Source organism: Actinia tenebrosa, unplaced genomic scaffold, assembly GCF_029948245.1.
Source record: "Actinia tenebrosa isolate PJP-AT-01 unplaced genomic scaffold, QUT_ActTen_1.0 PGA_scaffold11__36_contigs__length_13525064, whole genome shotgun sequence".
Taxonomy (NCBI): Eukaryota; Metazoa; Cnidaria; class Anthozoa; order Actiniaria; family Actiniidae; genus Actinia; species Actinia tenebrosa.
In genome coordinates this window covers 2384147-2409071 of record NW_028292571.1, presented here as the reverse complement: position 1 = coordinate 2409071, position 24925 = coordinate 2384147, and the positions used below count along the sequence as shown (strand labels likewise).

The window sequence follows — 24925 nt, the reverse complement described above, 5'->3', positions numbered from 1 at the left end:
TTTTCTTCTTCGTTTTTTTCTCTTCTTTGCAATATTGCAAATTTGCAATATTGACTAACTACGCGGTGCAATTGACTACTTCGACGATACGGCGGCCATCTTGACAGGGGGCAAAACAAAACAAAGATGACGGAAAGTATATAGGGTTCCTGTGTTTGTCTTTTTTTCTATGGGTAAAGGTGATCGATGTACCGTTTTAATTCATCTTTTGTTGTACTCTTTCTTTGTGTTGAGCTGTTGATATCAATCAACGTCATTACTGTAACGAAGCCTGTTATTTGCCCCCTGGAATGCCCCATAATGCCTTGCAATCCAAGATGGCCGCCGTACCGTCAAAGTAGTCCGCTCAGCGCTTACTACTTCATGTAAGACTTCATGAAATGGCACTATTATATTGGGTTTTATTGGTGTTATTGTTTTTGATACTATTGATTCTATTTCACAGGGGAAAAACCGGATTTATCAAATTGGGAATTTCAGTAGGGAATTTCCTTGAAGTTTCGCCTTGAAAGAACGAAATGGGGAACGTGGCACTGATTCCCAATGTTAGTTTGTTGGGAATTTTGTTTTTCTATTGGGTATTAGAAGGAAATTCCCAACAATAAATCCCAACGTTGGTCGTTCGAATTGGGAATTCAAGGAAATTCCCAACAATTCCCAATTTGGGAATCCGGTTTTTTTCCTGTGTTTATGCTTGTCTAACTTCATGTACGGCTAGAATCTTCAATATTTCGCACGTGGCTTATTTATTCAGTCCCAGTCTCACAATGGCGTTGGAAAGCCTATTAGTAAATTGCCTAGTCTTTAGCTTTCCCTTAGTTCCAAAACACATATCATATGCCCTTACAAACAAGTTAGTTCGTTACATGGGTTGCTTTGGTGTTAGCTCAGAGAGGGAAAGGTTGGGAGTAAGGGGAGGCGGTAGTCTATGACCCCTGTTCACGCTTGCTATACATTTACAAGTTCGTGACCCCCGTACTCAAAGGTTTCCTCTTCAATGTACCATGCTGGTGTCCATGCCATGGTAAACTAATCAAGCATAATCTGTTATTTTAGCTCAACAGGTTCTTCATTATGACTTACCCGCTCATACCCAGTCCTACTTCTAAGGCTCACTACTGAAAACACTCGGACTAGTACTAGTAATGACAACTCTGCGAGTCTGTACGAGTAGCTAGCTCAGTATCCGTTAACTTATAGGGTATGGATGGGGTTTAACAGTTATTTTCATGATGTTAACTGACCGCTTTTATATTTACAATACTCAGTCAGAAATCGAGAAATATTTTCAAAAAGAATAAAACTTTTGGGAAAAAGAAAATTGATAGAAACAGTTATTAAAAAGCTATTATTTTGATAAATATTAAAAAATTTTTAATTTGATATCACTCACTCGTTGTATGGTGATGGTCAGTCCTACCGCTAGAGCCAACATCACTGTGAAATACCGGGTCGTTAGAGTTCTAGAATAATCGACGGGTTGAACGGTTTAACGCGTACGTAACGTGACGTCAGAGTAGCAACGTCATCTTTATACGTTACCAGTAAATCTAGTGAATAATGGCGGCGGGTACGGTGTGTTCAATTGAGGCAATGGTGACTAAAATATAAGAGAATTGACGGAAAGAACCACTCGACAACACAGGGGAATATATAGGGTAAGATATACAGTATTCAGATATTCTAAATCTCAATATATAAGAGATACCTTGGGGATTTTAGCTGCTTGATAGGGCCGCCATCCATCATTTACTAAATCACCTATGGTAGATTGATTTACATACTACACTACCCGGCTATGAACTGATTCGTCGTACTGCCGTACGTTTGAATAGCGGAACAATATGGCCACAAATCAGATACCGATGAAGATAAGCCAGAATTTAGAGACATTTATTCCTAATCTACAATTCAACACGTTACTAAAATTTTACCTGAAATTTTTAAAGTAAAATTTATTACAAGATATACTCTTCGAGGTTTTCTTTGGTTATGGACTGAGTTCAATTATGATTTATACTTGAAAGTTCAATTAAGGCTAAGCAGAACCTAGACAGTTAACATGGTTAATAGTATGGCTGTTTATCTTACTAGTATTGGAGTTGAAGGTTTGGGTATTCAATGATGAATATAGGACTAGCTAACTTCAAAAAATAAGGACTGTAAAGACGCTTCTCCGTGGTCCACAAGGTGTAGCCTACTAAGATGCAACGCTGACGCACTAATAATACCAATTTTTCATTTTGCTGATTATATTTATTGGATTTCGGTCAAATTGAATGAAGTATCATGTATGAGGTCGGTCTCCCCATGATCATGAATTGTAAATTTATATCGAGAAAATGCTAATCAATTGAAGCAACTGGGATATTTCATTTTGGAATCACCTTTAGAAAGAGACTGAATCGAAGGCCTACATGTTTTTTTCTAAAGACTGATCAGCGTTGCTTGTCTGTTAATCCCGTTTTCGTTTTGAAGCCCATTTTCTTCCTATTATAATTTTTCTTTCGGTTTCCTTATTCTCTGGCTTGTTTATTTATTTTTGTGCTTTGTTTCAGTTTCGTTTTTCGTTCGTTCGTACGTCTATTAGTTCCGTCGTTAGCTTCCTTCTTTCTCCCTTTCTTCCTTCTTTCTTTTCTTCCCTCCTTTTCCTGCACTCTCACTCTTTAGTAGCCGGCTTACTATACTATCCTTTTCGATTCCATGATCACCACAAATCTAAACTATCACTAAAGGCGCGACACAATTTGCATGGAGCATTGCGGCGTGTAACCTGCAGCGTAATTTGAAAAATGTTGCGAGACAAGTTGCAGCAATCGTTGCGAAAAGTAGGATTCGTTTCTACTTTTGGCAACGATTGTGTCTCCGCGGTTGCACCGTGTAGACACTCTTGCATGAAACTCGTGTCGCAACGCTGTTGCGAAAAAAGTTGCAGAGAAAACTGGAATGCACCAAACATTATCGCAGTGATTTGTACTTTTCGTATGCTATCTAGCAATCAATTTCATCCTAGTTTAGCCCCGTTAAAAAAGCAATACCCGAATGTTGTAGATTAATGCCTTCTTTAGTTTCTATCCTTCTTTTCCTCCCACGATTTCCCGGCTCTATGGTACCAGTGTGGTTCTAGACTTTTATTAGTCGCATGGGCGATCAAATGCTGTATCAGTATAGCCACCTAGTAGAGTGAGTAGATTTGCCCCAAGTCGACCTCTCTTGTTTACCGACCGAGGCGACTGTTTTATTCGAGCGTAGCGAGTGAGTGACGAAGTCGCGAGTTAAGATTCACTGACAAAGGGTGCTGCGGACTTTGCGAAGGTCTATTACTGTGTGTGTGGTTGTATATGTCGTACACGAGGCTCCGACATTTGAGTCCAGGAAAAATATTGTACCACATGCACAAATGGTTACAAGGAGCTTTCTCCTATGAAAGTGGTTGAGATTTATAAAACAGAAGCCAAAAAAAAGCCTTCTGGTAGATGATTGGTTGCGTCGCGCTATCTTTAGAACGTTGCACTTGAGCAGTTAGTTGATCGTGCACTTCGAAGTTTATTCGATGACCACAAAATAAGTGTCACAGGAATAGCTAGGAACGTATCAAAGACAGGTAAATAAAATAAATAAATCGTTCTTATTTTACGACAGCAGTAAATATATAGGAATAAATATATATATAATATATATATATTTGTTTGAGAAGAAAAAGTTAAGACAACATTTTTCCCGACAAGCCTGTTTCGTGAATTGCTTCACTCTTCAGGGGATTTAATGATAAGAATATTCGTTACTATCATTTATATAGAAAAAGTATACATAATTAATTAGTGGATGTAGTTTAGCTGTTGCGTAATAATGCTTTGTTTCTGTGGCGGCATGAAGATACAAGTTCGTTGCGCTTATTTAATGATGAGAGTTCCGGTCGATAAATTATTAGAAACTTTTCTTTAAGACAAAGGTTACATCTTTTGCTGGAGCTGTTGTAGGCGGAGCTTGAAGATAGGACGCGCCATAAAATGGAGTAGCTGATATTACCGTTCTTGAGAGTCCAGATGTATTTGCTGAGTTCAGTCGAGTTTTTATGTTGTTCGTGGCGGAATGAGGCGGTGTGGTTTCTGTATCTTGTTTTGAAGTCGTTTTCTGTGAGTCCTATGTATGTTGCGGTAGTGTTGTTGTCCTTTCTTGTGACGGTGGCTTGGTATACAACTGATGATTGGAGGCAGTTGCCATTAAGCGGGCAATTGTTCTTTTGTCGGCAGTTGCATGTTTTCTTGTCCTTTGTGTTGTTTGCGGTGTCGTTGTCGTCTCTCGGTGGATGTAAAATGCGCTTGTTATGATTGTCAATGATTTGTTTGGCATTGTTCATGCAGCTGTAACTGATCTTGATGGTGTTACGATTAAAGACTTTCCTAAGATTATGGCCTCTAGGAAAGTGTTTATCAACTAGGCCAAGGAATCTCTGTCCGATATTGGTGCTGACATTTTTGCTAAATGGGGGGTTGTACCAGAGTATGCCGTTTCGTTGTCTGTTTTTGCGTTTTGTGGTCGCGGTTGGTTCGTAGTTTAGGATGTACTGGTATCCGCTTTCGTCAAGTGCTTTTTGATATGGAGGGGCAGCTTGGTCGAAGGATGCTTTGTCGGATGGAAGGGATGACAGTCGTCTGTTGATGCCGGCAGGTATGTTGTTGGTAGTGATTGGTGGATGGTTGCTCTCACGGTGGACGTACTGCAGTGTAGTGTTAGGCTTTATGTAGGGCTGGTAGGTATTTTGGTTTAGGTTGAAAGTAGCATCTAGGAAGTTGATGATCTGCTTGTTGGCTTCGATGGTGATGCGTAGTCCGTTGTTGTTGAAGATTCGGCAAATGTCTTTCTTGATATTTTCAGTTTCTCTCGGTGTGGCGTTAGAAATGGCTAGTCCGTCGTCTCGGTACAGTCCTACGTTGATGTTAAGGTTCTGTAGTTGAGAAAGAAGAAAACTTCCTACTAACTCGCATGTTTCAGCGCCGTCATAGCTGCCCATTGTAACGTCAAATGTTGTGTCTCCTTTCTTCTGCCATTGTTGCTGCTTGTGTATGAGGATTGATTTCTTAGCATGAATTATGATGTTTCGTTCGTCGTTGGTGATATTGTCGTATGTTGAGGCGAAGTCAAGCGCTCTGTTAAGGAGGTCATGGCTGATTGATGGGTAAAATTCAACGATGTCAAAGCAAATAAAACTGTGTTGTTGTTTGTTTTTGATGGATTTGAACCACTCGATTACGGAGGCAGTGTTTTTCCATTGATTGAATTTCGATGCTGTCGTGATTTTGTTGTTGATTCTGTCGAGGATTCTTTTACTGATTTTGCCTATCTCGGATTTAGTAGGATTGATTAGACGGCAGGCCGGTTTATTAGCGAAGTTCGGCTTGTGGTCTTTAAGTGTTATGAATGCGGACTGTACCGAGACGACGGACTAGCCATTTCTAACGCCACACCGAGAGAAACTGAAAATATCAAGAAAGACATTTGCCGAATCTTCAACAACAACGGACTACGCATCACCATCGAAGCCAACAAGCAGATCATCAACTTCCTAGATGCTACTTTCAACCTAAACCAAAATACCTACCAGCCCTACATAAAGCCTAACACTACACTGCAGTACGTCCACCGTGAGAGCAACCATCCACCAATCACTACCAACAACATACCTGCCGGCATCAACAGACGACTGTCATCCCTTCCATCCGACAAAGCATCCTTCGACCAAGCTGCCCCTCCATATCAAAAAGCACTTGACGAAAGCGGATACCAGTACATCCTAAACTACGAACCAACCGCGACCACAAAACGCAAAAACAGACAACGAAACGGCATACTCTGGTACAACCCCCCATTTAGCAAAAATGTCAGCACCAATATCGGACAGAGATTCCTTGGCCTAGTTGATAAACACTTTCCTAGAGGCCATAATCTTAGGAAAGTCTTTAATCGTAACACCATCAAGATCAGTTACAGCTGCATGAACAATGCCAAACAAATCATTGACAATCATAACAAGCGCATTTTACATCCACCGAGAGACGACAACGACACCGCAAACAACACAAAGGACAAGAAAACATGCAACTGCCGACAAAAGAACAATTGCCCGCTTAATGGCAACTGCCTCCAATCATCAGTTGTATACCAAGCCACCGTCACAAGAAAGGACAACAACACTACCGCAACATACATAGGACTCACAGAAAACGACTTCAAAACAAGATACAGAAACCACACCGCCTCATTCCGCCACGAACAACATAAAAACTCGACTGAACTCAGCAAATACATCTGGACTCTCAAGAACGGTAATATCAGCTACTCCATTTTATGGCGCGTCCTATCTTCAAGCTCCGCCTACAACAGCTCCAGCAAAAGATGTAACCTTTGTCTTAAAGAAAAGTTTCTAATAATTTATCGACCGGAACTCTCATCATTAAATAAGCGCAACGAACTTGTATCTTCATGCCGCCACAGAAACAAAGCATTATTACGCAACAGCTAAACTACATCCACTAATTAATTATGTATACTTTTTCTATATAAATGATAGTAACGAATATTCTTATCATTAAATCCCCTGAAGAGTGAAGCAATTCACGAAACAGGCTTGTCGGGAAAAATGTTGTCTTGACTTTTTCTTCTCAAACAAATATTCTGCTCTACTTCTATCGATGTATTGAGCACTATTTTACGGAAAATTGATTCACAGATTTCTTTATATATATATATATATATAATTTTTTTTTTTACAAAAGTGTGGCTCTCGTTCCACGATTGAATTGGAAATTAGAAGTTGATTATATTTTTACAGAGGGAGGAACTTTACCGGAGAAAAACCCACGAAGCACAGGAGAGAACCATCAGGCAACTCTACTCACATACGAACACGGGTCGCATTGGTGAGAGGCGGCGCATTAGCAGCGTACACCACCCGCCGTGATTCTGAAGACAGGTGCAACATCATTATGCTGTGTGTCCGTGTGACGCGTCGTCTTAAACTTACATGACCCATGCAATACCTTAACTCCATTTTCAGATCAGAGCTAAGCCTAGCAACGACATGACATACAAACACATGCAAATCTATTTTAATAACTTAATTTTATTATTCAGTATAGTCAAATATAACAATTTTGAAAACTACTAGTGACTTCATCAATCCACCCGCCCCATCTTAGTTTCAATCGTAAAAGCACCGACCTGTGTTTTAGAGGGGACGCGGGTCGACGGACATGGGCTAACGGGTCGATATGTGCTAAAAGTTCAGTATATCAGTCATTGATTCTGATGGTATATAACACGCCTTCTTTTTCTACTGGTATATCCTAGTAGTATACTAAGTGAAATTAATAGCTTCATAGCTCTCTCTGTGTCTGCATTTTTTAACACCACACTCTGACACCTCACTATGCCCAAACCTTCTCCCCAATTTCCATGCATGAAGTTGTCAGGAACGCGAAAACTGACGGAGTGGGCCCAACTTCAGATCAACGCACCTCCTACCCGTCTACTGACGTAACAGTTTTGAGTTCCTCATTGTTGGTTATTTAAATCATTCTTTTACCATGAATATGGGCATACATGGTTCTTTCCATTTACGTTAATCTACCTTGAATCTTTTATAAAGTCGGCACCGCGTACATTAGTTCTATGTATTTAGTTTGCACGGGTAATTCAGAAACCTTGCTGTAAAGTAAGTAATATAATGCACAAGTACCCGTACTTACGCAATACCGCTTACTTTACAATTCTATAGCAGACTTTCTGGATTACCTGTGCAAATTAAATGCATAGAACTATAATCTACGTACGTTGGTGGTTATGGTTGATATTGCGGCCTTTGCATGGGACAAAAGTTGTAAGAATTATTGCAACAAATAAAATCACAGCAATCAAAGTTGAAAATGATGCATTCACTTCGCTGAACACAAAATCATATAGGCATTGAGGAAAAAAATTCGCATTAAATCGATTCACAAGTCTCGTCTTTCTCTCTGATTGACTTAAAGTGCTACTATGACGAAAATCGCTCAAACTTGGATTCAGCTGAAACTTCCTAAAAATACTCTTTAAAGGTCCAATAATCACTGTATGAAGTGTTTTCTCGATATTCAGGACGAAAGTATGATATTTTTTACGATTATTTTTTGGAGTCTGTGACGTCATACACTCAACATTGAACATCTCTCCATACATTTCTTTGTAGTTTATGATCAGAATATCAGTAGTAAAGGGAAAAAGAAATACCCAAACACCCCAAAATATAAATCATAGTCACAAGTAATGTGAAATAAGCACATTAGCCACCCTTTGGGCTTCATAGGAATAAAATAAATTAAGGATTTATATACAAAGAAATATATGTAGCAATGTTTGATGATGAGTGTATGACGTCACAGACTCCAAAAAATAATCGTAAAAATATCATACTTTCGTCCTGAATATCGAGAAAACACTTCATACAGTGATTATTGGACCTTTAAAGAGTATTCTTAGGAAGTTTCAGCTGAATCCAAGTTTGAGCGATTTTCGTCATAGTAGCACTTTAAAATCATAATCTTTACGCCGGCAATCGTTGGAAAAAAAACTGCAATCGCAGAAATAACGTACTTCTGATCCGTAGCAGTTATAAGCCTTTCAGATGACAAAGCATATGGTTCTTATTGATTCGCCATGTCTAGTGTAGAAAGAGCTATAAAGGAAATGAACGCGACGGGTGTGAGGATTGGCGTCCACTAAACCATAAGGGTTGAATAGCCGTCAAGGTAGCATGAATTAACAGAGGCACGGCAAGCGCTTCGTAAGTCTATTGAGTTGAATTATGTTGATATTAAACTCCAAGGGGACCAAATGCAGATTATATAAGATGACTTCGCTGAGTTTAATTCAAAGGTATACTTGCAAAGATTCGATCGTACCATAAAAATGCATCCATGCATTCCACTTAGGAAAAGTGAAGCACTAGCTAAGCAGTCTTCGTTTTTTCGTTTTTCATGTTTAAAACAGTTTATCATCGGAAAACTTTGTCCTTACCCTCGACGATACAATATGTTTTAGGCAGTAGCGCGTGTTCACTGTTAACTGAGCTACTATAGCACTATACCAATTAGTCGTCGTAAAATATATCGCTGGAATCGTACACGCGTCTCTCGGAATACCGGGTGTCCTGAAGATAAATTTGTATTCCTGTTAATACTCTGACTATTTTATATGTCTTGGACGTCAGCGTGGCTAGATCTACAGTGACAAGAAGCTAAGACAGTACGTTTGTTTAAATTCAATGACGCAAATCAGAAGTTATACTGGACAGCTGGTCGGCACTGCGCTTACGATCATAAATAGAATCATTATGTTCTAGTGTCCCGAGATACGCGAAGCAGGTGATTTTGAGCTTAGCTAGACTTCAAAGAGGATTTAGATATTGATGAGTTTCGATGCGCTGTATCGGACATTTGATATTAAAATATCCGATGAGCGAAAGTGAAATATTCAGAATTCTGCTCTCCGTAAGGTCAGGCTTCACTTCCCCGTTTGACTCCAGTGAGAGGAATGCTAAGTCGAAGCTGAATTAATTTAATTTAATTTTGATTAAAGAAAAAAGCTCTAACTGAAGGCATTTCAAAAAAGAAATACACTTGAGTTTTCTTTAGTTTTCTTTGCAGTCTCACAGGATTAGACCGTAGGCATTGGCGCAGAAGTTGACTGGACCACAGCTCAGCCATTAATCACTTCATTAGTTTCGTTTGCAAAAAATATAAGAGCGAGGTAAAACCTAAATATTTATGCCACATAACTCCATTTTAGGTCTAGCTCTATTCAAAATGATGATACGGTGTTGAGACGGAGGCACTTCCTTATTTGGTTCCTGTACGTACGCTTGAGCTAGTGACATCCTCACACGATTGACTTACCCGTTTATAGTCCTATGTCCAACCGATGTGAAATGTTTCTTAGCTACCTCTTAAACGCTAGCAAATTCTTATTTGATGGGGGATTTTTTTAATCAAAAAATCTAAAGATAAACTACACCTTTCGTAGAATTCTTGGAATATCAAAAGGGAAAACTCTTTGTTCTAGTGAATATATCATGCATCAGCGACAAAGTTCACTTTCAGTGGAATTTGAAAGCGTACATGATGTAACGGACTGTCCCACGCAAAATAAATAGCTTTAAACTTCCTTTTCATTGAATTCCCTTTTTTATAAAGGAAAACAAAGTTTCTAATTCAAGAAATTTAGCGAAGAATTCACCGATCGTTACAGGTATTCAAATGATGTGAATCATTTTGCTTTCGGGAACACGGAAGTATCGTGTTGGTTTTCAAAAGGACACTATCTAAATTGCTAAATCAAGCTAGATCATTAATCTTCGTTACAGCTTATCATGATGAGACATTGAGTACTTTTACTGTTTCGTACTTGACTTCTTACTATATCAGTATCACTAGTACTTTGGCTGGGACTTTAAGAAAGGTTTCTCAAGCAAGTCACAGACGCGGGTCAGACTTCGTACCAACAGGCCAGTCGGCAACTCCTATATACCTTCCAAGCAACAAAAAGGTCTTAAAACTCATATATTTACAAAATATGTTTATTTCTTAACAATTGAGCATTACATTTTATAACTTTATAGAGAGATTAAGCATGTGATAGGTGGCAGGGTTTATATGAGAGTTATTTTTAGTTCCAGTCCGGATCCTTTGACGTGTGATAAAATAATTACTCAGCACTTACAGCCTCGTTCTGAGCGTCTATACCGCAAAGGCTTCTGGGTGCAGTGGGTTTCGTAGGCCAAAACAGCTTGTTGAAAAGGGGTTTCTACGCAAAATATCTCAACAAAAAGAGACGAATTTCCCGGTTTTTTTCGCTAGGGCATATTAATATTGGCAGGTAAGGGTTTTTTTGTGTTAGTGAGGTCGATCGGAGCGGACACGCTGGGAGTTGGACTGAGTCTGTTTGTCCGAGGTCGATCTGGCGTAATGTATTCAGCGTGTACATGGCGCCATCGGCCGAAATCTAAACCTGATTTTCTTTGCCTTTTGATCCCTCGAAGGAAGCCTGATTTTTTATCTTCTGATGTAAGGAGGAGTGGTTATGTCTTGTCCTTTGATTTAGCTTGTGGGCGATTTTCTTATGGTGTTGTGAGTGGCGTTCCAACACCCTGATCCCGATTAAGTGGGAACCGCTAGTGTTGAAGGGTACAGTTTTCCAACTTCAAAGACAGGCTTGTCTGCAGCGAAATACGCCTTGAGATTATCGATAAATAGCTTCAAAATCAGACGAGAATCCGTAGCAAGACCTTCGCCGTGTATTTTCAAGAGTAGCAGGTGTGAAGGAAATGCTGAAAACTAGAAAGTCGACCAAGTCGAGCGCTATTTCGTATTTCCTCAGAATTGACGTAATTGTCGCGCCTTTTTTCGGTGGAACGGGACAGGACGGTTCTTGTAGTTAATTCGTTTAAGTTATTCGTTCAAGCATCTGTTTAATATTACCTTGTTTTGGTCTCGTTCTCTTCCTCTAAGCGTTTCAGCCCGTCTTAATTATCTCGTCGTTTGTTTGCAAATATCTGGAATTCCACATTACTATTATCTTAGCTTAGTGAAGTACAAAGATTTGCAGTGGATTATAGTGCGATATTTTGGTATATTTTTAGTTAATATGTGACACAATTTAATAACAAGACCATGATAATTAATACTGTGAGACTCCTTATTTAGTATTCTTCAGTTCTCCAAATATTTGCTGCACCCCTACTCCACCCCTCTTTTCCCCTCTTCGCCCAGACATGCAATTTTGCATTTGTAACCCTAATATAATGTATTTTATTCAATACTTATATAAAATTTCACATTTTTTCTCTATTTTTTTCTCCAGTGCCTATTTATGTGGATATAATAAATTCCTTCAAAACTGTTTCATTTCCTGAAGAAAAAAATTCTTCCAATCAGAATTTTTTACAAGATGAAAGTGTAATAGTCATGCGAGTCATCCAAGTGAAGAAAGTTGCATATTGGTAAACTTGGTAATTTGATCTAAACAAGCTCTCTGGACAGTCATTTGTAAACTTTCACCCAAAAGAAAAGATGGAAGTAGCAAAAAGAAAGCCTAGAAGCTCAAAGGTTGATGACCCAAACTTTGAGGTGGATGGTTGTGACGGCAAATTGCCGAAACGTAGAGGAAGAGCAAGGATGTCCAGTTCATTGCTCGATAGACTTGCTCCAACTCCTGGCTTCGTAGACAAACCAAGTGTGGATGTTGATATTGGATCCTTAGCAAGACGAAGGACCCCAAGAATGGCAAGTCTCAATGCAGCAGCAAAAGTTAACTTGTTTTTTGAACCTGCAAGCCCGATAGCAGGGCGCAGCGATACTCATCATCAATCTCGTAGAATGTCAAAGGGTTCTTCAGACAAAGACTATGATGGTGGATTAAGGAATGGGAGTACTTCATACGATGATAATTTGTTTGAAAATGATGAATGTGTTTTACAGGAAATTTCATCAACATCTGATGGCTATTTAACCTTTGAATCACTAGCCACCATAGAAAAACAAGAAAATATTCAATATATTTCAAAGGGTAAAGAGATTTTGGTTGAAAATGGAAGGCCTGAAGGCCCAAAAATAGGACAGAAACGTAAATTGGAGGCTGCAGATTCGACTTCTGAGGGAACAGTAAAAAGAGGACGCAAAAAATTTGACATCAATAACATGCTTTATGAGAGAGAACAGCAGCTAGAAATGGAATGTGATACCACCACTGATGCTAATATTAAAACTATGGTAGATGCTTGTATACAAGTTGATTTACCTCGACCACCACAGTTAAAGCATATCCGAGTGCTCTCTGTTCCCATAAAAGGCCAGATTTATACCCAGTCTGGTTCTATTCCATTCACAAAAAGTCATTTGATAGCTCCAGGGGCTCCTCCACGGCCACCAGTTGAGCATACAATCAGCAAGAAGGCATCCACAAAGCGCACAGCAAGCTTGAATGCCCAAGCAATGCTGAATGCCATGATGGCCAAAGATGGGCCCCTGCATAAAATGAAAAATGCTAGTAATCTTTTGATACCTCATGCCAAGAACAGCAAATCCAGCAAAGAAAACATTGCCACCAAAAACTCTCAGAACTTAGTCAATGTTCCTCCGCTTCGCATCCCAAAAATCAACTTCGCAGCCACCTCTACTTCGAATTTTAGCCTAGGACGTCACAGACCAACTGGTAACCCGGTCAAGAATATTTACTTGAAAAGCTTAAATATGCAGCTTGAAAAATTGCAAGCTGAACGAGCAAAAGATCCATGGAAACAAAAGGTGTGTATTGTAAAAGTTCATATATAATTTATTTAAATAATTGAGCCAACAACAATAAAATTTTATAAATATATGTAACCTGTTTATTTTAAACATTAAAATTTGTGGTTCACAGTAATATAGAATCCATTCCTCAACTAAGTCATTTGCCATATTTTCTTCAGTCGTTCTAAATATTCCATTCAGAATGATGAGAAATTTCCTCTATCTTGAAACAGTAACATAGCACTTTCAGAATAGTTTTTTAATGATTTGTATTTGTCCTAGGAAGTTATGACTCTTGAAAGAGTGGAAAACTAGAGTTCTAAGGCTTTGAGACTGTCAAATTTTTTTTTGTTTTGAAATATATTAAATGTGAATCACAAGCTAAAATTGTGAAGGTGCTTCCTAAAATCCTCACTTTTCTTTTCTTCTCTCACTACTTTTATTTTACTACAAAATTTTTCAAAAATTCAGACTACTTACAGATACATTTGTATGTATTCATAATAAGTAACACAAAGATGCAATAATGTAATTAATTCAAAAAAATCCTAACATAGTAGAGACTTTATTTACTTTATTGTAACATCTATACCTAAAAATTTGGAAAGGAATTGTTTTTTCACCTGAAGTCACTCATAATTTGCACCCCAAAAAAATTCATTAAACTGTTACCATGCAACCACAGCTCCTTTCCCTGCAGCTTAAAAGAAGCCTAGTTATGATTATAATAAATGTTTAATGTCTGTAAGTGAATCTGGATGTGGCAGTATAGCATTTTAAAAGGATGAAAAGGTTATAACAATATTGTTTAAAACACGAAATACATGGAAATTAAATATTTTTTGCAATATTTTCACTTCTCTGTTGCCTCATGAAAATAGTCTTTTATCCATAGCAACTATTATTTTAATTGCTATTATTTTAATTGCTGAATTTGTTTGTATTGCATACTGAGTTTCTTTCTTTACAATTAGGATTAAAAGTATTTTTGTTTTGTTCTAGAGAACCAATGGATGGACATATCATGGTGAACCTCTTGATAAACCATATTGCTATATGGTAAGTAACTTATTTTAAGTTATCCTGATCTTATCTGTGAGATATTGGAAAAGATTTGAAATAAGAATAAGAAAAGAAAAAAGAGTAAGCTAGTGAAGAAAATCAGACAAAAAACTGATTTTAAATGTATTTATTTTTTAGTCAATCCTTCAAACTTTTAACATCAGTCCTTAGTGTATATATATATGAAAACCTTAATGCATTTTCACTCTCAAATATGAAGAGGTTTTCTTGTGCTAAATAAAAAATCTTTCTCATATTTTTGGTGAAACCATGAAGTTTACTTCAAAAGATGTGAATATGGATCAGTTTGAAATTTGTACAACCTTGATCAAAGACTCATTTATTATGGATTATAGCCTCATTTTTGAGCATCACAATATTCACAAATACCAACAGTAAAGTAAAGAATGCACAACTTCAAAAAATACAAATAAATTCTTTAATTGCCTGGAACACATTGAATATTCATCATAATGTACTGAATGCACAACATCCTGTGTACTTTATATTTAAACCATGCTGAAAATGCAAGCCCCAATTTTGGGCTTTTACACAGACTGTACGGAATTTTAATGAATTAGGTTTTCCACTGGAGTACAATTTATTGGTATTGAGGCTTTTGCACCATCACGATGGCAGTTACATGAGGCACAGCAATAGAGTTTTTCCTCCTGGGAAAATGAATTCTTTCTCATGTAAATCAGATTATACTGCAGGGTCCGAAATTAACTTTTGAGCTAAGTGATCCTTTGGACAACCATGTTCTAATTCGTAGGCGTCCAGAGCAAAACTTAGGAGTCCCACTTGGACACCATTTTGTAGAGCCTGAATGACAATGGTCAGCGGTTAGCTATAGTGCAGAAGATGCAATCAAATTTGTCAGCGGTATTCAATGGCTTCCGATGAATGCGTTATCTCGAATTTTTGAAAGTTTATCAGTTGAAAAATGAATTTTCTAGGTTTTACAAGCAAACAGAAGAAATATAATTTAGAATTATATTCAGACTTTATGGAATCTTTTATTTTTATCTTAAAAGAAAACACCTTGGCAAAACGTAGGTCGTCAGAAGGACAAACACATTCCAAAATCTAGTCGTCATTTGCAAATTTTATTTGTCCCTGACAACTGGACGACCGCTTATTTTGGACCCTGTACTGTATTCAATAAATTATTGTTACTGCCTTATGTCATTGCTGCCATCACGTGATGTTGCAAAGCCTCTATAAGAGACATTCATATCATGTAGACATTAAGGTGGAAAACTAGTGAAAACTAGTGTAAACATGTAGACATTAATGTTGTTGTTTTTTTTTCAGGATGACAAGATAGTTATAAGGCATTACTACAGTGGCATTCAGCGTGGTGATGAGATCATCAATGTAAGAGACTCAGTTCTTCTTAAAGCTGGTACGAGACGAAAAGATCAACCTTTTGTTGCCAGAGTTTCAGGATTGTGGGAAGAACATGATGGTATGTGGAACTTTTAATTTTGTCCCACGAAATTTGAAGTTCTGGTTAATTTATAAGCTTATACTGTTTGTTAAGCAATATTAATACTTGAGGGAATAAAATGGCTGTGAATCATTCCTAAGGGAATAAAAGTGGCAGCCATGTTGGATGGTGTTCACTATAGGTGGTTTGTAATCATTCCTAAGGGAATAAAAGTGGCAGTCATGTTAGATGATGTTCACTATAGGTGGTTTGTAATCATTCCTAAGGGAATAAAAGTGGCAGTCATGTTAGATGATGTTCACTATAGGTGGTTTGTAATCATTCCTAAGGGAATAAAAGTGGCAGCCATGTTGGATGGTGTTCACTATAGGTGGTTTGTAATCATTCCTAAGAGAATAAGTGGCAGCCATGTTGGATGGTGTTCACTATAGGTGGTTTGTAATCATTCCTAAGGGAATAAAAGCAACAGCCATGTTGGATGGTGTTCACTATAGGTGGTTTGTAATCATTCCTAAGGGAATAAGTGGCAGCCATGTTGGATGATGTTCACTATAGGTGGCTTGTAATCATTCCTAAGGGAATAAAAGTGGCAGCCATGTTGGATGGTGTTCACTATAGGTGGTTTGTAATCATTCCTAAGAGAATAAAAATGGCAGCCATTATGGATGGTGTTCACTATAGGTGGCTTGTAATCATTCCTAAGAGAATAAAAGTGGCAGCCATTATGGATGGTGTTAACTATAGGTGGTTTGTAATCATTCCTAAGGGAATAAAAGTGGCAGCCACGTTAGATGATGTTCACTATAGGTGGTTTGTAGTCATTCCTAAGAGAGTAAAAGTGGCAGCCATGTTGGGTGATGTTCACTATACAGTGTAGGTGGTTTGGAATCATTTGTCTTGTGTTTGCAATCTTGTTGGCCTTCATTTCAAATATATATTATAATTCTTAGGAAGTTTTTATTGTGAAATATCTATTTTGTCAAACAAACCTTGCCATGAGTTCTGTTTAATGATCCATGTACTAATCTTTGGATAATACTTTACAAACAGTGACTTGCGTCATTGCGTGACCTCTCATACAACTTAAAAATAATGCAAATAATAAATTACGTCATTCCATGCATGACCTCTCAAAGTGCAGCCATTATATCCTCAATGCATTGGTGATTTTACTAGCTCTGATAAAACAATTTAAAAAAAACAATAGACATAACACTATTTTGAACGATTTAGTGTAAAATAAATCTACAAATTTAGTTACTGTTTCACAGAATGCAGATAAAGGACAAAAATTGGTTGTACAATGTATTTTGTATGTTCTAATGATTTTGATAAATGAACACTATACTCTTCCCTATCATTTGGAATGGCATATGACTTGAAAGATAAGGCACTTGATATATTATTTGGAACTTTCATTGTCTAGCAACCAATAAGAAACAGGTTTTTTTGAATATAAAATCCTGAGACTGAATCTTGAAACACATACATGAACTGTAAAGTAAAAGTAGTTTTTCAGCTTTTTTTCTTGGTGCATTTTTGGTGCATTTTATTTCCCTGTACAGAATAATAGAACAAAATAATAATGCTTACTGTTGTTTGAGTGGGTTTGTCTAGCTGCCTTTTTCTTAAAAAGACTTATGTAAACACCTTAAAAAGTCCTGATTACATAGTGATTCTGATCAAGTCTATTTAATGTCTTAACTGTATAATTTATGTTTGTTGTCTTTAGGTCCCAATGCTGGTGAAATGATGATGAGTGTGTTTTGGTATTACAGACCAGAACAAACTGAAGTTGGTAGACTGCCACATGTCCATGGAGAGGTGAGTAGCATTTGTAACTGGTTTGTGTGATAATGTCCAATTAGAGCAAAGAAACCTGCCTAAATAGACCTCTTTACCTTGGGCGTAAGGTTTTCTCATTTCATATCGTGTGTCATTCGCTTGAGAATAAGATTTGTTGTTTCACTTGTATCCATATTCATGTGTCTTCTCACGTGCAACCGTTAAACAAAGAAATGATACTCTAGGGAATGACACGTGGTCTTGAGAATAAGATTCTTTGTTTGAGTTGTATCCATATTCATGTGTCTTCTCACGTGCAACCATTAAACACACAAATGATACTGAAATGACACGTCGTCTGAAATGCCAAGGTTAAGAGGTCTATTTGCAAAAATGCAAATATTTTATTTGTTCGTTAATATATTCAATTGTGCAAGATATTTATTGATATTTTTAAGCTAAAAAAATGCCCTGAACATTAATTTGCATCAATTTTTAAATCTCTTTTGATATATACTGCAGCATAAAATTCATTTTTAACTGATATAGTGTCTTTTGTGTCTACAGAAAGTAATTCATTACAAAGAGGAAAAACTATACAATTCAGATCTAAAATAGAAAAAAAAAAAAAAAAAAAAAAAAAAAGAGATCTCTCTCTCACTATTTTGATAATATTTTTTGTTTTCTTTAAATTGGGTAGCATATCGCTTTTCACCACTAGCTTTTTGAGCCCTCCCGACATCATCTGAATTGATTTTGTTTGATGTGTTCTCTCCTATATATGCTGCCAGGGTTTTATTCAGGTTCTCTGGTTTTACGACATTAAAAATCAACTTGTGATTTGATTGTTGTGTGCATAGAACATTGAGTGTAGCGGCAGTGTGTGTGAGTTAACAACTAGACACTTAAATTATTTTTTCTTCTTCTTTCAAGATGGAGGTAATGGCATCTAGGCATAAAGATGACAACAGTGTAGCCTGTATCGTTGATAAGTGTTATGTCCTCAGCTATCCAGAGTATTGCAGGTAAGATGACCACATCAAGCAAAGAAGACTTAGCGGGGGTAGATTTGGGGACAGCCGAAGCAACCCTCGCCTTTGTTGTATCCTAAGTTTTTGTGTCTGTGGTAGTATTTTGGATTTTAGCCATGTCCTGACTTTGATCAGCCCAGAGGTTGTTTCAGTGTTCTATCTGTGAGTTGGCCGTGCCCTGACTTAGATCATCCCAGAGGTTGTTTCAGTGTTCTATCTGTGAGTTGGCCGTGCCCTGACATAGGTCAGCCCAGAGGTTGTTTCAGTGTTCTATCTGTGAGTTAGCCATGCCCTGACTTAGATCATCCCAGAGGTTGTTTCAGAGTTCAATCAAAGTGATGTTTTGTCTATCTTTCAGATATCGAGCCCAGAACAGACTATTCCAAGAGTCTCGGAGTGTACCATTATCTCCTGTACCACCGGGTGAATCTACCAAGCCTGGCTCTGTCCCTCCACCCAATACAGATCCATCATTGGTCTTCTTTTGTCGTCAAATTTACGACCACAGAATGGGGAGAATTATTAAGAACCCGTGGTACTAGACCACAGCAGATTTCATATCAGTTGGAAAACTGTCACTCTGAAATGGTGTCCTGATCCAGGGAATGTGATTGGATGGCGCACGTTTTTGTTGCATTTTGATTGGCTCAGTGCGTAAACCATTTGAAAGTCATTGGATGGCGCACTTTTTGTCTTATTTTAATTGGTTGAAGGCTTGAAGGCGGAAACCATTTGAGAGTCATTGAATGGCACGCTTTTTGTTGCATTTTGATTGGCTCAATTGCTTTTGATAAGTCTCCTAATGGCACGTATTTTAATTGGTTGAGTGTAGAAGCCCTTCGAGAGTCATTGGATGGCGCACATTTCGTCGCCGGAACCATTTTAGAGTCACGGTACAATTTCCATCTACACCACGAAATCTGTTTTTTTGTGGCAGATTCTGCTAACAAAATTATCAGCGTATACTTCCTGTCTTATCACTAAAGGCGACTATGATATTCTTTAATGAACTCAGTTCGTTGAGTTTGTTTTCATTCACTTTAGAGGTTTTTCATCGTTACTCAAATTTAGCGGATTAAAGTAGCAAATATCATAGTGATAGAATAGTTTGCAAATAATAACGGGCGTTTTCTCGAAGTATTCGTTGTGACTTTTGATGAAAACTGGGAAGTGTTAGTCGTAGAAAATTCGGAAATGTAAAAGTTTTAACTTTACTACTTAAACTAGTAGTAGAGTGAAGGCATTTAACCCGTGAAATAAAAGTTATTAGTCAAAATAAAACAATGGAAATAAGGTCCGACTAAAGTGTGTTAGTCTAATATCTATTGCACGGGTTTAATGACTTCGTTCTAACTAAATTTTTAAAACTTAGTTAAAGTAGTGGTCAAATTAGATAAATCTTTAACCAGTTGTGTTTGGTGAAGAGGTAGCTGGACCACAAGCACAGTAAGGGTTTGGAATTATTCCTTACAGCTCTGACTTTTCTATTTATTAAGATGTGGTTGAATGACGCAGTTAAGTTTTTGAACATTCACTTTACATCTAAGTTTAAGAATTTCATCGGATTTTACCTCTATCTCCGTCTATCTGGAGAATGCCGGTATCCAGTTTCACTAAACCTGTGAATCGTACGGCAATTTTAAAACGGTTATCTTGAAAATACTGAATATTGTTACTGAATAATACTAAATTTAAGGAAAAGCAAAGAAAAGAGTATCAGTTTTCATAGCTTATTGGATACGTTATACTATTTTTTTAACCTGGCATTTTAGCTTTAGAATCGTACCTTTCCTGGAAGCATTCAGTATTCGTGAAACAATCTTTTGGAAATTGCTACATATTACTCAGTAGTACACCCTTTTATAACTGCACGACCATATCAGCCTAAAGACGTCTTAGTTTTTCGCCCGTTGAAAAATAACTACAAACTCTTTGTTTGACTAAAGCCAGAAACTTATATTTCTGGAATTTTTGCTGGTTGTCTTGGTCGTGTGATTATGAAGGTGGAAATAGCTGCTTTCAGTCTTTTCGACTCTTGCGTTTCATTAGCACCGGTTTACCGATATAACTGCTCTCTCAAGAGGCCATGAATTAGTGTCACTTTTTTGTTGAAATTTATTAACCACAATGAGATAAAGATCGATAAGATGTGTTCAACTTAGTAAAACTGAAGTTGGGAATTAATATAATAGTGTAATACTCTTGTAAAACTTAGTTACAATTACGATATTTTGAGTTGCATAGTTGAGTACTCTGAAATATTGTCGGGTGCTGGGGCGACTTGATTTAACCTGTCAAATCTAAAAAACGAGTCCTCGTGATAGATAGCTAAAAGACGAGTAGCCGTGTCCTCCTTTACATAACTACGTGTTATAATTGGATGGAACCGAGAAAAACGAGAAACCATTTCAATGTCAAACTTTCTGTCAACTGTTCTACCGTCGAATGCTACACAGGTTACATCTAGTCGCTCTTTTTTATGCATCTATTTAAATTTGACCAGCCACAAACGATTAATAAAGGCTGTAAATTATTCATATAGAATTAGGATAAATTTTAGACAAAATTAGTTTATTAGTAAAACAAAATAGCAAAAAAAAAAAAAAACCAACGTAAAAAACGTTTGTGGTAGACTAAATCTCGTTTTACTCGCGTTGGGGAAAGACGAAAAAATTAAATAAGAACAGTCCCCTGTTTTAGAGTACGAATTTGATAAAACTTTAAAACTCCTTGCCACAGAAGTTTAATGTTTTCTATTAGATGTATTCATTTCTGTGGTATATTTTGTACAGTGTTCGAGATGGGTGTTGTGGTTATGATATTCTCAAATAAAACGTTTTGCAAATGTTGTAATTATTCTTTTTGGATCCAGAATAGACCTTTCCCGAATTCGCTTGGATGACCACAAAACAATGGTTTAAAGTCGAGACTGAACTCGATTCTTTTATTCATCAAGTTCAACCTCAACTTCAAACCATTGTTTCGTGATCAGTCAAGTGAATTCAGGAAAGGTCTATTGCTACAAGTTTTACAACCATTCTCAATCACATGCGCACTGTCACAACAAAGAAGGTTTCGGTGGACAAAAACACAAAGCTATAAGGGCACGTGTTATCAAAACCTTTGCAACAGAAGCAATTGCTAGAGCAGTGCGTGATTGAGAATGGCTGCGAAAGAAGTGCAACCAATCTTTCAAGCAAACACTGCTCCCTTTTGCCAGAACCGACATTGTCTTGGGGGAGTGGGGTCGTTGTAAGAGAACTTACTGTGTTAAATCAAAATATCCTTACGAACTCCAAAACTCTTAACCATTTTGTCTAAGATTGATGCATCTAGTGAAACAATATTTGTGGGATGTTCATACATTACATTATTGCACTGGTAGAAAGCAATGATGGAGGTACAGGTATTTAACACATTTGCAAAAAGGATTCTCCCTTACAGAATTAAGAATGTGCAGTTCCAGAAATTATCCACCTTCCCCCCCCTCCCCACTGGAGGAATTTTTTTAAAGACCCCCCTCCCCCACACCCAAAAAATTCAAATTCCTCTGTGGGGGGTATGGATAATTTCTTGACCTACACAATACACCAACCAACATTTATAATAATGTAAATTTATTTCACATTTTTAAAACATTTGTAATATTCCAATTCAAAATAAAATACAAGCATTAACAGCCAACTGCATGATTTACAGACTGAGAAAATAGTTGATAATTTGTTACATATCATGTTTGTTGTTGATGGTAACATGACTGATAATGATGCTAAAGATCTGAATAGTAGACTAGTGGATGTTTTACAACATGTATTAATGACTGTTATAATTGAGATGTAATAATGGCTGGCTGTCTATCCTCTGGTATATTTGCCCCAGATGTGAAGCATGAAGACTGATGCAATAAATAACAAACTCATTACTAATACTGGAACTGGTCCACTGAAAGAAAAAAAACATTGGGATTAAAATGTGTCATTACAGTCCATGAAAAAGGTGACGGGTGAATTGATATGAGCTGTGACTCTTGGTTTCATGTAGTGTGAATGGTAAACCATCTTAGTGTTAAGCCAGGTCAACTTGTGTATGTACTGGTGGCAAAGAATGGGAAGCCATTCCAGTGTTATTGGCAGGTGAATCAATATGAGCTGTGACTCTTGGTTTCATGTAGTGAAGAATGGGAAGCCATTTAAGCATTATGGCAGGTCAACCTGTGTTGGTACTGTTGCCTTTGATTTCATATGATAAAGAATGGGAAGCCATGTCAGTGTTATGGCAGGTCAACCTGTATTGGTACTGTTGCCTTTGATTTCATATGATAAAGAATGGGAAGCCATGTCAGTGTTATGTACTGTTCTGTATGTACTGATGCCCTTCATTATATATGGTTAAGGATGGGAAGCCATTTTAGTGTTATCGCAAGTCAACATGTGTACTGTATGTACTGTTGTTTTTGATTTCATGAGCTAAAGAATGAAAAGCTATTTCAGTGTTGATTGGCGCTTGCACAACCAAAAGCCGCAGTGGGCATGTATCTAAACAAGAATAATTCAGGTATTTTAAATGGTTTCATCCACTATGTGAACACTAAATATCTCAACAACAACATCTGTGTTATTGACAAAAACAATGCTAAGAAATATAAGTCATTCCAGCTATTTTTGTATCTTGGAATGACCTATCTCTTACTCTTATCCCCTATCACTTATTACCTATCGCCGTTCCCAACCTTATTTGAAATAGCTGTATGTAACATGTAACATTTGGGTGTTATCTTAAGTATTTCTATGGCATCTTTTGACCATAGAGTGAATAAGTGTAAGCCATTCCAAGGTCAATACAGAGTGTTTTATCTATAGTACTGCAATTCAACCTTGCTTGTGGTTTTGTCATGCAAAAAATGTACTTGGTTTAAAAGTAGCTCTGAATGGTGTTATGTTCAAAGCTTCTAAACTTACGGATACACAAAGGATAGGAAAGAGTTATTTTATTATATTAATGTAAGATATGTAACCTAACTTACACTTTTAGTCCTGGAGAGTCTTCTGTATAAAATCTCCACATGCCGCTACTGCCACCGGATGCTGCTCTGATGCTTCTGCCTGATGATGATGCACCACCTTTCCTACATGACAAAATCAATGACATATGTATATGTTTATGTATCACTTTGATTGGTCAAAATATTGGGATACATAGTATAAGAATGCTTGGAGCCCCAAGTTGACTACAAATCAAGATCCCATGTTGTGAAATTAATATTTTTTACTTATATTGCCCATGTTTCATAAAAATTTGTTCACATGCATATCATAATAATTAAAATTCTTGTTTAACTCTTGATTCTGATTCAGGATTCAATCAAGCTTCCTCATTGAATCCACTAGACTTTTCAAGGTTTTGTTTGTCTTTCCATGTATCTAACGAAGACTGGTAGTAATAATAGTCTTATGGTGTATGGGAATGTTGGACTTAATTTGGGGATGAGATCAAAAACTTTCATCTTTCCACATCCCAAAATTTAGTCCCAGAATCCTTAATTGTTTTTGAATAAAAAATTGGAAATGAAAAGAAAAAGTTGGATAAAAAATTCTCAAAGCTTTCTTTACTATATTATCCTGGTCTTTCATAGGAAATTTTTGTAGTAAAGGAAAGTTTTGCTACTAGACAAACAAGCTAAAAATTAGGAACTGAAAACAGCTATAGCGTATAATGAATAGCATTATTATTTTTCCATCAAAAGAAAATATAATCTAAGATTCGTAAAATTTTTCCAAAAATCTTCACGACACACAAATACACTATATTGAAATTATAATCTTTGCTGTTCTCACAGAAACCCACGCACTTCATAACTAAACTATAACTATTATCAATATTCTATGATAAACTATAGCAAATATTAAGATAAAGGAATAAATAGAAAATTTTAAAATACTAGAAGCAAAATTCGAACCTTTGTCTAACTTGACTACCGGAGCCTCTCGAAGCAACTGCCTTTGAAGGCGCTCTTCCAGCTCCCACATTTGTCGACGATGGAGATTTTTCAACCTAAACGATAACCAATACATGGCATTTAATATTTTCGGGCTCATTTGGGATTAAAAGTGATATTTTCGGGTGTTTTTAGGAGATATTTCAACTCACCATTTTCACTGACGTGTTCTTTAGATTCACAAAGAGAAAAAGATCGAGTGACGTCACTCAGATACCCAGCATGCTTCACGACAAATCAATATATCTTTACCAGTTTTTTTCGTCCTTTCAGACCA

General features: G+C 37.1%; 2 protein-coding genes across 5 annotated transcripts; one reads left to right on the top strand and one right to left on the bottom strand.

Annotated features, from left to right (window-relative positions):
- The first annotated feature begins 1566 nt into the window (after positions 1 to 1566).
- Positions 1567 to 21498, top strand: LOC116295449 (uncharacterized). Of its 4 annotated transcripts, none has more exons than XM_031703255.2 (7): positions 1567 to 1658; positions 11896 to 13337; positions 14325 to 14381; positions 15702 to 15855; positions 17570 to 17661; positions 18556 to 18647; positions 19012 to 21498. In XM_031703255.2, exons 2-7 carry the CDS (start codon positions 12105 to 12107, stop codon positions 19193 to 19195), a joined length of 1812 nt encoding a protein of 603 aa, XP_031559115.1. In that variant the 5' UTR covers positions 1567 to 1658; positions 11896 to 12104; the 3' UTR covers positions 19196 to 21498. The 4 variants fall into 4 exon arrangements, with proteins under 4 accessions (XP_031559115.1, XP_031559113.1, XP_031559111.1 ...); XM_031703253.2 differs by lacking the exon at positions 1567 to 1658 and adding an exon at positions 10321 to 10581; XM_031703251.2 differs by lacking the exon at positions 1567 to 1658 and adding an exon at positions 10792 to 10911.
- Positions 21499 to 22253: 755 nt separating this feature from the next.
- Positions 22254 to 24891, bottom strand: LOC116295450 (protein transport protein Sec61 subunit beta). Its single transcript, XM_031703256.2, has 4 exons — positions 24801 to 24891; positions 24610 to 24704; positions 23677 to 23778; positions 22254 to 22595 (listed from the first exon to the last, which is right to left on the bottom strand). Exons 1-4 carry the CDS (start codon positions 24801 to 24803, stop codon positions 22508 to 22510), a joined length of 288 nt encoding a protein of 95 aa, XP_031559116.2. The 5' UTR covers positions 24804 to 24891; the 3' UTR covers positions 22254 to 22507.
- Positions 24892 to 24925: the final 34 nt, after the last annotated feature.